General features: G+C 43.8%; 1 protein-coding gene across 5 annotated transcripts in view; it reads right to left on the bottom strand.

Moving 5' to 3' along the window:
- The window catches only part of Tfdp2 (transcription factor Dp-2), a 227,714-nt gene extending 221,920 nt beyond the window's left edge, over positions 1 to 5,794 (bottom strand). For 2 of the 5 annotated variants that reach the window (XM_023712970.1, XM_023712969.1), the window contains exon 1: positions 5,672 to 5,794. In XM_023712970.1, the coding sequence (XP_023568738.1) occupies positions 5,672 to 5,758 (87 nt within the window). In that variant the 5' untranslated portion in view covers positions 5,759 to 5,794. The other 3 variants (XM_023712975.1, XM_023712971.1, XM_023712974.1) reach the window with 3 other exon arrangements.
- Positions 5,795 to 12,251: the final 6,457 nt, after the last annotated feature.

The following is a 12,251-nucleotide window of genomic DNA, read 5'->3' as shown; positions in this document are numbered from 1 at the left end:
GCAAGGTCCTGAGTTTGATCCCGGGGGGAGGGGGGTGGGGGTGGGGCAGCTGGACTCAGTTTTGTTTTTTTTTTTACTCAGTTTAGATGATCCCAATTTTGATGGCAATATCCAATGCATCATAATTGAGAGCCAGTCGAACATATGCCTTCTTCTCTCCATCAGGCCTGATTAGGGTATTGACCTTGGCAACACTGAAGTCATAGAGCTTCGTTACAGCTTGTTTAATTTGGTGCTTATTGGCTTTGACATCGACAACAAACACGAGTGTGTTGTTGTCCTCGGTCTTTTTCATGGCTGACTCTGCGGTCAGGCGGATCATGATAATGGTATAGTGGTCGAGCTTGTTTCTCCTGGGGGCACTCTTCTGAGGATATTTGGGCTGCCTCCAGAGCGCAGTGTCTTGGGACAGCAGAAGGTGGGTGACATATCTTCTTTTTGTGGCTGTGAATGCCTTTCAGCACGGCCTTTTTGGCCTTCAAAGTTTTTGCTCTGGTTTCAGCTTTGGGAGGGGCAGGGGCTTTCTTCTTTGTCTTCAGCACCATCTTGGTAAAAAGGCTCTCTGTCTTTTCTCTTGTTCTTTATTTTACTTCAAATTTCTCATATAAGAGAAACTTTGTGGGCTGGCATGGTGGCACATGCCTATAATCCCAGCACTTGGGAGGCTGAGGCAGGAGGATCATCATAAGTTTTAGCTCAGTAGAATAAGCATTTGCCTAGCAAGTGCAATGTCCTGAATTCAAGCCCCAGTACCGCAAAAAAAAGAAAAAAAAAAAAAAAATGAGGCTGGCCAGATAGCTCAGTGGACTAAAGTGCCAGCTGAGGCTGATGCAAAGACCAGGGTTCGGTCCCTGGCGTACCATGCCATGCTGTGCCAGCCCCGTCCCCAGGGTGCGTGAGATGGCAACTGAGACTAAGTGTGGTGGTGGTCTCCTGTAATCCCAGCTATTGGGAGGATGAAAACAAGAGGATCACTACAAGTCTGCTCTGTAGTGAGACCCTGTAGACTCTGTACTAAATACCAAAAACAAAGCCAACAACAACAACAAAAAAAAAAATCTAAAGCATGTAAACTCTGGATATTAGTAAAGTACCTGTCAAAGCTTCTCATATGGGGGCTGGAGAGATGGCTCAGTGGTCTAGGGCACCTACTTAGAACAAGCTTGGCAAAGCATCAGGGACCGCGGTTCAATCCCCCGGCACCACATGCCAGCCGGCCCCGCCCCCTGGTGGGCTGAGCTGGCCACACACACACACACTACTGTCTCTCTCTCTCTCTCTCTCTCTCTCTCTCTCTCTCTCTCTCAAATAAATAAAAAAAAAATTTTAAAAAAAAAAAAAGCTTCTCATATGTTCTTTGTTAAAATTTAGGAATATCTCAGGTAGACAATAATAATGAACTGAATTTCTAAGTGGCTAACCAACTTGAACCAAACAATAAGTTTTTTATTACTCATAAGAGGTTTTCTACTTAGTCCTGTCTAGTCAACACTTTAATAAAAAATTTACATGATGACAATGCTAGCATTATGCTTACATTTACCAAATGCACAGATCTGATACTTACTATATGATCAAATCAGGATTTCTTGGGGGGGTCAGGGAGACGGCTCAGTGGAGTAAGCGCTTCCCTGGCAAGTGCAAGGGCCTGAGTTCAATCCCCGGTTCCGCAAAAAAAAAAAAAAATCAGGATTTCTTAAAAATATGAACTAGAAAAAATCTGATAAGAAAAATTTAATTTAGAGAAGTGACTTCTGCTTTCTTCTTGTTGCTGCCTGCTTGCCCTGCAATGGATTATTTCTCCTTGTGATGCCCTCTGCTATCATACCTGTGTTGGAGCCACCTGACTATGGAGTGAAACCTCTACAAATTATGAGACAGGGGCCGGGGAAATGGCTCAGTGGAGTAAGCGCTTTCCTTGCAAGCGCAAGGGCCTGAGTTCAATCCCCAGTTCCGCCAAAAAAAATTATGAGACAAACCTTTCCTAAAAAAAAAAAGACTGACAGACAAATGTAAAGTGCTATCAAAAACCACTCTATTGGGGACCGGGGAGATGGCTCAGTGGAATTAACACTTCCCTGGCAAGCGCAAGGGTCTGAGTTCAATCCCCGATTCCGCAAAAAAAAAATAAAATAAAATAAAAAACCACTCTATTAATGAATTAGGAAACCCAGGCATGGTGACAAATGCCTGCAATTCCTGCTACTCAGGAGGCTGAGGCAGAAGAATCAAGAGTTTGAAGCAATATTGGGCTACATCCTGTCTCAAAAGGAGTGAGAGTAGCATTTACTAGTAGAATACCTAGTTTAACTGGATAATTCTCAATACCAAGAAAGAAGAAGGAAAAAAAAAAAAAAAAAAGAATTATAAGGGCATGACTTTAAGAATTAGGAAAGGTCTGGGGAGATAGCTCAACAGCCTAAGTGTCTGCCTAGCAAGCACAAGGTCGTGAGTTCAATCCCCAGGACAAAAAAAAAAAAAAGAATCAGGAAAGGGAGCAGATGTTTCAGCTCAGTGGTAGAACATCTGCCTAGCATATACAAGATACTGGGTTCTGTTACTAGCATGATAAATAGATCAATAGATTGATCAATCGATCAATGACAAAACAATGTAAAGCATTTCAGTTGACTACAAAAATCAATAATACCAGGTAACATAACATAGCACTCAAATGCCAGAGACTATTTGGAATACTTTACACATATACATTAAGTTTTTAAACAATTTTATAAGATAGGAACCATTATTAACCTCATTTTACAGATGAGAAAACCAAAGCTCAGCAAGTTACTTCAGGGTCATCCAGTCAATAGGTTGTAGTGCTGGGATTCAAGGCCAGGAAGGCTAGGCCAGTGGTTACCTTCTTCACCAGTACTCATTATTAGGAAGTAGTGGGATGTGGCTGTCAAAGATGCAAGTCCACACCTTAAGTGCCTGCTTTTAAATCCTAAGAGGTAACTTATAATCTTCTATATAGTTAATGCTGAATTCTGTGTAGCCTACTTTTAAGAACATGGATTAACTAAATCAAATCCATAAGTCAGTCACAAATACTGTGAAGGGGTTCAAATGGAAACAATGACAAAAAACCATCAGGAGAGGCTAACAATTGAGAATATTTTGCCAAGAACCAACGGATATAATCTCTTCAAATATTTGAAAATTTGTAATACAGAAGAAATGGTGCATGTAAAATGGGACCGTAACTTCTAACTCAGTAAAAAGAAGTAACTGGGAAACTGAGAACTGTCCAAATAGCTTGGCATCAAAAACTATAAATCATCTCTCCAGAACAATATACAAACGCAAATAATTTTGCAAAACATTTCCAAGGATTCATAAACCTACTTTTAAAATCTATTCATGCCCCACACCTAGACAGTCATGTCTCTCAGATCAAAATGGAAAGCATTCAAGTATGAAGAGCCAAGTATATTTAATCATCTTTAAAAGCCATTGCAACATAAAATTCTAGACCTAAAAAAAAAACCTCTCAATCTGTGCTTTCTAATTTCTTTGGAGATCCATTATGATAAATTTTGCAATGAGTTTAAAAGAGACCAGAAAAAAAAATAAATAAAATAAAAGAGACCAGAAAGATTATACATCTCATCCTGAGCTGTACTGAGAGCAGTTAAAATTTTGGCTGCAAGGACAAAACTTGCATGTGCCACCCAGACTAAAGAGAGGGGGGTGTCAGTTACACAATCATAGAATGGTAAGAGGAGAAACTGCCCACTAAGAAAAATTCAATGTTGCTTCTTAATTAACTAGAATGAAAAACAAAAAGAGTTTAATAGGTCTTGGGCCTTTATTAACAAATGTTTCAGTGCTTCACTGCTTGCAATTGTAGTGCCAGAACAGCATTACAGATAGCATGTCTGCCATAATAGACTGGTTCCAAGCACAAGATGTTCTTCATAAATAACACACCCAGTACACAAGTGTGACAGCACCTAGGGTCTGGGCATTTGATTTTCCTCCTGGTGCTATCTGAGAGTGGACAGATGTAAAGATTAAGTAATATTGCTTAAGCTAAATCATAGGCTAACCAATTATATGCAAAAACAAGATGCAATGCAAATGAACTAAACTATATAGGGTCATGATTACACCACGCAGAAAACTGATAAATTTCAACTATATTCATGTATTACTTTAACTTAATTTGATTAATTCACTTTTTTGTGGTACTGGGAATCAAGCTTGGGACCTTGTGCTTGCCAGGCAGGCGCTTATGCTACTGAGTGATCTCCCTGGCCCACTCAACTGTATTTATTTTGTTTACAATAATTCCAATCCCATAAAAGAATACAAGTGGCTCAGAAAAATAAATCAAGCTGTAGCTGGATGGCACACACTTGTGATTCAAGCGTTCTGGGAGGCTGAAGCAGGAAGATCCCAAATGTAAACCCAGCCTCGTCAATTTATCAACTTAGCAAGACTATGCCTCAAAAATATTTTTAAAGTCTAGGGATGAAGCTCAGAGCAAAGGACCTGCGTTTAACCCCCAATACCAGAGGAAAAAAAGTAAGCGGAAGAAGTCGAATTAAAAGACACAGAACTAAAACTAGAGCGAGAACTGAGAAATGGAAGACTGAACTACTGACTTAGCAAAGGGAAGGAAACAAGTAACTGAGAGTCTGCCTCTGAGATGGAATGAGGAAAAGGAAAAGTATTCAAGGGCTCAAAGGGAGTCGCAGCAGTGAAAATGCAAAAAGCCTTGAGCCTATTTATTGTTTCAACAGAAAAGAGAACCAACATCGTTAATAAAGATGCTTAACTCATTTCGGAGCAGGGCACTTACTACCTGGCAAGCTTCGTTCCAACTACGTTTCGTAGATTGGCCCCTTTACCCCTCCCAATTGTCTGCCCTCGCCCACACAGGCAGAACTATTATTTTACAGATAAACGCGGACTGAGCTTGCCTCCCCTTCGCAATTGTGTCTCTCAGCGAGATCCCACAAACCTCCTACTGCTCGGAAAGGAGGGTTCTGAATTCCTCAAAGGGCTCTGGGCCCCTCCAAAAAGTGAACCTCTACTTTAGTGAAAAGTTCCTAATGGAGTACGCGAAGTGGAGGCACAAAATGCTTTGAAACTCTTTTAACAAACACCTGGTGGACACAGATGGACGCTATGGGTCGAGAAAGAAGGAAAAGTCAGAAAAACAGACTCGGAAACCATCCTTTTCCAGACGAGGTCAAAGTAGTAAGTAACCGTTCCCCTCTTCCACCTGGCGAAATGCAGGGACGTTACCTCCTCAAATTATGTGCGTGTAGGAGGGTGACCCTCGCGGGCTGCCAATCCTCGTCCGGACACTCTGGGTTACGCGGCCGGCGGGGGACATGCAAATGGAGATGGCTCCAAGGGCCAGGGGACCGCGGGCTCGGGGAGGGAAAACTGCCCGGGCAAGCGCCCGCCGGGTCCAAAGGCCCCAGGCGCGCAGGCCTGCACTCTCGGCCCGGACCTTACCGCCGCTCTGACGCGGAGGACCCGGCGGCTGCGACGCTGTCGGGCCGCGCCTCGGGCGAGTCTCCAGAAGCCGCCGCTGCTCTGGCGCCCACACTTGGCTGCGGCTCGGTCCCGGCGGGAAGCCGGGGCCGGGCGGGCCGAGGCCCAGGACTTCGAAGCCCTGGGACGCTGTCGGCTCGCGCACCCTCGAACCTACCCAAAGAGAAGGAGGCAGAGCGCACCCCGGGTGCCAGGCAGCGACGGTAGCACAGCCGAGACCGCCGCCGACTTCGTCCGCCCTCATTCGACAGAGCGACAGCCCCGCTTCCCCCGCGCAAGCTTTGGCGGCGGAGCGGCACGCCGCGCGCCGATTGGCCCCCAAGATGCGTGACGCAAGGCGACGCTTCCCACGGATTGGCCAAGCCGGCAGTGCGTGCAAGGAGTAAACAAACCCCGCCCCCAATCTCCCCAAAGAGGGGAGAGGGCCGCTGGAAGACGGGCGGGGCTTATAGCGCCACCAATCGCCCTGGTCTCCCTAACCCCTGGTGAGCGCCCCGCAGCGGTCGGGTCACCTCATCCACCTGCAGCCGCAACTTCAGGAACACGCCCCTCCCCTTCTCCTTCTTTACTCCTCACCACCACTCCACCCGGGCTCCAGGATTTCAATCTCTTTTGCATCCATTCCCATAGAAGGAAAACCTTGGAAAGAGGGAAATGAGGTGGGATACTATCTCGATCCCTAGGCCTTCGATAGGATGAAGACAAGGACAACATGAGTGAGGCCCTGTGGTGGGATGGGGGGATCTTGAAATTATTCATACGATACATTATATAGGGCATCTTGAAATTATTCGTACAATACACTATATACAGTCCCCTGGGAATGAAGACAGTCTTCAATACTCAGGCAAGGTACCATCCAAACCCAGCTAGGTCATTGTGTCACGTGGAAGCTGAAGGCAGACTCTTCAGACACCTGTCCCTTTAGATCAGTGTTAAAGATAGTGCTCATTTGTGCACAGGTGAGAAGTCCTGTGCGAGTCTTGCCTACGCCATGGAGCTTCAGAGGTGAGGTAGGTGGGCCTGTCCTTAAAATTAATAAGGTTTTTGTCATTTCGTTCCGTTCAAATTTTATAGATCTTCCTTATGCCAAATACTATTCTTGATGTCAGGGATACATCAGTAGACAGACTATAGACAAAAACTTTCTGCCTTCGTTGAATTTACATCTCAAGGAGGTAGTTTACATCCCAGGGAGGCAAAAGAAATGAGCAAAGTAAAAACTACCGTTACTTGCTGATATGTGTTGTGGAAAAAATAAGCACAGAAGCACAGCTTTGGTCTTCAATAGGTAACAGTGAGAAGGTGCTGCTTAAGCAAATACCTGAAGAAGTCATCTGTGGATCTTTCTTTGCAGTAGGCTGCAGAGACAATTTCTGCAGTTGTTCACGGATAAGGTTCTTAAGAGTCCAGAATACCGAATGCAGTACTTAGCAGATATTCTAAAGTGTAAAATCCCCAATGGGAAATTACAGTTCCAGTATATTAGTCGGCTCTCCTGCTGCTGGGAGAAAATGCCCAGCACCACAACTTAAAGGAGGAAAGGTCTAACATGACTCTTGTTTTCAGAGGTTTCTGTCCATTGTCCATGGACTCCAAGATAGAAATAGCCTAACAGGGCTGGAGAGATAGCTCACTGGCATAAGCGCCTGCCTGGTAAGTGCAAGATCCTGAGTTCAGTCTCTGGCACAAAAGAAAGAAAGAAGAGGAGAAAAGAAAAGAAAGAAAAAGAAAAAGCCTGAGGAAGGGTGCTGGCAGAACAATGCTGCTCACTTCATGGTGGCTAGTAGGAAACAGAGCAGGCAAACAGCATCAGAAAGGAAGGGACAAAGGATCAGACATTTTACCAAAAATCATGCCTTCCTGAACCAACCAAACACAGCCAGAAGTGTGCTTTACTAATGGTGGCTTTCTTTTTTTTTTTTTTTTTTAACTAGTGGTGGTTCTCAAGCCAATCAGGTCCAAATTACTATCTAGTAACAAATTAATAAGCATTTAGTTTCCACAAGAAATTTTGTAAAGGTATGATATTCATTCCATTTAATAAGAAATGAATCACTCCAGACACAAAAGATACAAATATTAGGAAGGTAGGAGAAAACATCACTATTAAGGAACTTAGTCTAGCAGGGGAGAAGTATTAAAAACCATCTCAATATGAAATAACAACCATACTTGGGGGCTGGGGATATAGCTCAGCAGCATAAGTGCCTGCCTGGCAAGTGCAAAGTCCTGAACTCAATTGCCAATACTTAAAAAAAATTAAAAAATCAAAATTTTATAGGGAAAGAAAAACATACTTGGAAGTAGACACAAAGTGCTTGGGTTAATGTGAAAATAGTGAATGTCACTGAAGGCCTGTAACTCTTCCCAGATTTGGGAGGTCTATAAAGAAAACTTTTTCTGCATAGAAAATTTACTACTAAACTTTGGGGTAAGATTATAGCTATGAAGGATTTCATAACCTTGGGTTTTTGGATTTTTTTTTTTTTTGGTCTTTTTGAGATAGGGTCTTGCTATGCAGTTTAGGCTGGCCTTGAGCTCACTTTGTAGCCCAGACTAGTCTTGCAGCGATCCTCCTGCCTCAGCCTCCTGCATGCTGGGATTACTGGCTTGTGCCACCATGCCTGGCTGTTTCATAACCTCTTTCTAAGGTGACAACTTGAAGACAATTTTAAGTTGAATCATATGAAATCACTGATATTTGGCATTTTTTATATGCTTGCCTTTTACAGAGTTAATTTGAGGCTTTTGTTAGGTGTTGAACAAATGATGGCAATTACCATTCTGTGGTACTGCTTTCATAAAAAGAGATTTAAAAAATCAATGTTTCATAATACTTCCAAGTGCCATAGAGTAAAATAGGCAATGAAAGTTTCAAATTTTCCACATACTAGTTTGATCTAGCTGTGAATTTCCATGACCTAATCAGAGTATGCTGTGAAAGACAGTGAATGCTAGTTTCACAGCAGGCCAAGAAATTCAGAATAAGGAGGAACAGCTTGGTTTTGAAGCCAGAAACTGAAAGTTCTCCAGAACAGAATAAATTGTTGGGTTCCTACAGTGAAGAAAATTCATGTAAATCAATTTTCATTCCCACTCATGGCTTCAATTTAGCAATTTGCACAATAGTCAGCTTTCTGCCTTCCTTCTCATTCCCCATTAAGGTATCTTCTTTCCTTTGAAAAAGGAAATAAAGCTGCTGCCATCTCCAGTGCCAGAGAGCAGAGGTCTGAAGTGTGACAGCACACTGAGCCAGCGCACACTTGTGAGTGCTATGCGCCAAGAACTGTGTAGCAAATCAGACACAAATTCCTGTGGCCCAAGAGCTCTGTTCTCTGGCATTCCTTGTGCGTGGAAGGGTCCCAAGCTCACTCACCACTCACCTTCATACATCTTCTTATCCAAGTTTACTAAATTGCACTTTCTCCAGAAAGCTACCCTTGACTCCCCATCTCTAGTCCTTTTCCAATACAATTCTCTTTGCCTTTCTAACATTCACTAAATGTTAGAAATGTTGCTCACTTGGTGTTTGTCTGTCACTGGACTATAAGCTCCTGAGTCAGAGTTGTGTCATTCTGTTCGCTATCATATCCTCAAGAGAAGCTCAGCACATTTTCCAGGTCACTATTGGGTGGCTGAGAGTGCCACAGTCCACCACAGTTGGAAAGGCAGAGGAATGAGTAAGGCCTCTGTACCTGCATACACAGGGGCCATAGTTATTCACACATGCCGCCCTTCTGGATGCTGCTTCTGCAGCTGCAGTTACAGAGCTCCTGGGCCAATGTCACTCAAACTGCAGCATCCCAAAGCTCACCCAGGGAACCTTTGTTGCAATGTATACTATAAGATGAGCCCCAGGTTCTGTTTCCATTCTGAAGGAAGCTGGTGCTGCATTGCCAGAGAAACTATTGTGCTTTGAGTAGCAAGGTCTTTATTGGCATCTTTTTATCACACAGAAAGATCTGCCGTCAGGACAGTTCCAGATATGCTTCTTTTAAAAACCTTCTTTTACACCTGATCTATCCAGTGACTTGACAAAAGAAGTTAGTATTTAAAGAGAAAAGTGTTCAGCCTAGGGTCTTGTCTTCCAGAGGCAGTCCTAGTATGTTCAGACTAATCACCATACCCAATGTGGTCTCTCCCTAGTGCATTTCTGGAAGGACTATATCTTGGGGGACTAGAGTGACTTCACAGTCACTTCACAAAAGCAACCTCTTGGGTCAGCCAAATAGCTTAGTGGATTAAAGCACCTACAAGCAGGCACAGGGCTGGGGGTTCAATCCCTGGGCCTACTGTGTTGGCCCTGCCCCCAAGGCATGCTGAGACTGCAATTGAGACTGGGCATGGTGGCGAACACCTGTAATCTCAGCTCTTGGGAGGCTGTAAACAGGCGGGTCACTACAAATCCAATCTAGTAGTGAGACCCTGAACACCCTGTAGACCCTTCCCTAAAATACAAAAAAAAAAAAAAAGGTAACCTCTTCATAATATCAAGCCTCCTTTTTGTGATGGTGGTGGTGGTGATACTAGGAGTTAAACCCAAGGTCTTTTCATTGAGCTACAACCTGAGCCCAAGCTCCCCCCGGCCCATCAGTTTTTGCTAAATTGCCCAGGCCCAAGCTTTTTTTTTTTTTTTTTTCTTTTTCTTTTTTCCGGATCAGTTCTTACTAAATTGCCCAGAGTAGTCTCTAATTCACAATCCCCCTGCCTTGGCCTTCTATGGTCCTGAGGTTGTAAGTCTGTGCCACCATGGCCAGGTAGTCTCTTATAATAAAATAAATATCTTGCCCATCAGTAATCCGAGCTACATAGGAGGCTGACGAAGATCACAAGTCTGAGCCAGCTTGAGAAACTCAATGATATCTCACAACAAAAAATAAGAAAGACAAAAGACGTATTTCTAGTAAAGTGCCCCTCAAAAAAAGTGTAACGTATAAGCTGGGGATATGCAGCTAAGTGATAAAGAACTTGCCCAGTATGTGCACGACCCCAAGTTTGATCCCCAGCTCCACTACATAGCAAGTTCAGGGCCAGCCTGCTTAGTGCAATCCCATCTCCAATAAATAAATACATACATACATACATCTTGAATATTCTTTGCAATTTCCTTATTTTCCTTTATAATGTTAATATACATGTACATGTCTCTAAACAATACCCTGTTTAGTTTTTCATATTTTGAACTTACTTTTAAGGTCAAAATCTATTATTTATTTGAACATTACAATTTTGGCTCAAGATTTCATTTGAAAGCCATCTGATCTGGGTTTTTCTAAATGGGTGTTAATTTTTTTTTTTTTTTTTTTCTATGGCCAGCTTAGCCCACCCTGGGGGTGGGGCTGGTACAGCATGTGGTACTGGGGATCGAACTAGTCTAAGCTTACCTAAGCAGGCGCTTTAGACCATTGAGCTATCTTGCTGGCCCAATGGGTGTTAATTTCTGGGGATGTCAAAATAATAAAATTATGTAATGATTCTTTTTTTTAAATATGGTACATGGTCTCACTATGCAGCTTGGACTCATAGTGATCCTCCTGTCTCAGCCTCCCCAGCACTGGGATTACAGATGTGTGCCACCATGCCGTCTAGGAGGCTGGCGCAGCATACAGTACCAGGGATTGAACCCAGGTCCTTGCGCTTACCAGGCAGGCACTTAGACTGCTGAGCTATCTCCCTGGCCCAGATTATTTTATTGGCAGACATTTATTTTTGTTTTGTTTTGTTTTGGGTACTGGGCAATCCAACTCAGGACCTTGTGCTTTCCAGGAAGGCACTTAGACCACTGAGCTATCACCCCAGTGACATTTAGGTTTTTATGTTATTTTATATTTTGATGATATGAGTATTCCATTCCTGTCCACGTCTTTTCCGTGTGAACAGTTCCACAGAGGCTAAAGCTGGCAGGAAGGTGAGAGTCACAGGATATACCTGGCAATGCACAGACCTTAGTATGCTCTCTGCAAACATCCTAACAGAAGTCTTTATAAGCAGGTGATTTATTTTAGAAGATGATTCCTAAGACCAGGAATGGGGGATGGCAAGCATAAAACCTGAAGGAAGAGGCAGCCCCTGATGTGCCAGCGATAAGATCGCTGTTGGAGCTTCCCGAGGCTGCGGCCTACAGGGGACTCACCAGCGAGGTGCATACTTCACAGCTTCTCGCTGAGTGTGCAAGAAGAGCAAATTTACACACTAGTTCCCACTGTCACTCTTTAAAAACTGCCGGTCTTAGTCACTTTCTGCTTGTTGGGTCAGAGTTCCTGACACCTGCAATGTAAAGGACAGGTTCATTTTGGCTCAGTTTTAGAAGTTTCCGTCTGTGGCTGCTGGCAAGTTCAAGAGCAGAAGCACAAGGTGGGAAGGCCTGGGGGGTAGGGTGGGGGCTATTCACTTGTGGTGGCCCGGAAGCTGAGAGATAAGGGAGGGGCTAAGGAAGGGGTACACCCTTGAAGGTGATGCCCCCAGCAAGTTGCCTCCCCCCTCAGGCTCCACTTCCCAACAGGACATTGAGTTAGGGTTTCATTCTACGGATTAAATCAAGTATAGTGCCCCCCTCCCCCTGCTCTGTGATCCAATCACCTTAGAAAAAACCCATCTCTGGACACAGGACAATTTGGGGGAATATTTTAGATCTAAATCATAACACTGTGGGGCCTGGGAGATGGCTCAGTGGAATAAGCACTTCCCTGGCAAGCACAAGGGCCTGAGTTCAATCCCTGGTTCCGCCAAAAAAA

This window comes from Octodon degus, unplaced genomic scaffold (genome assembly GCF_000260255.1).
Source record: "Octodon degus isolate 3935 unplaced genomic scaffold, OctDeg1.0 scaffold00028, whole genome shotgun sequence".
NCBI classification, from domain to species: Eukaryota; Metazoa; Chordata; class Mammalia; order Rodentia; family Octodontidae; genus Octodon; species Octodon degus.
Note: the sequence above shows the minus strand (reverse complement) of the source record. Positions and strands in the feature narration are given on the sequence as shown.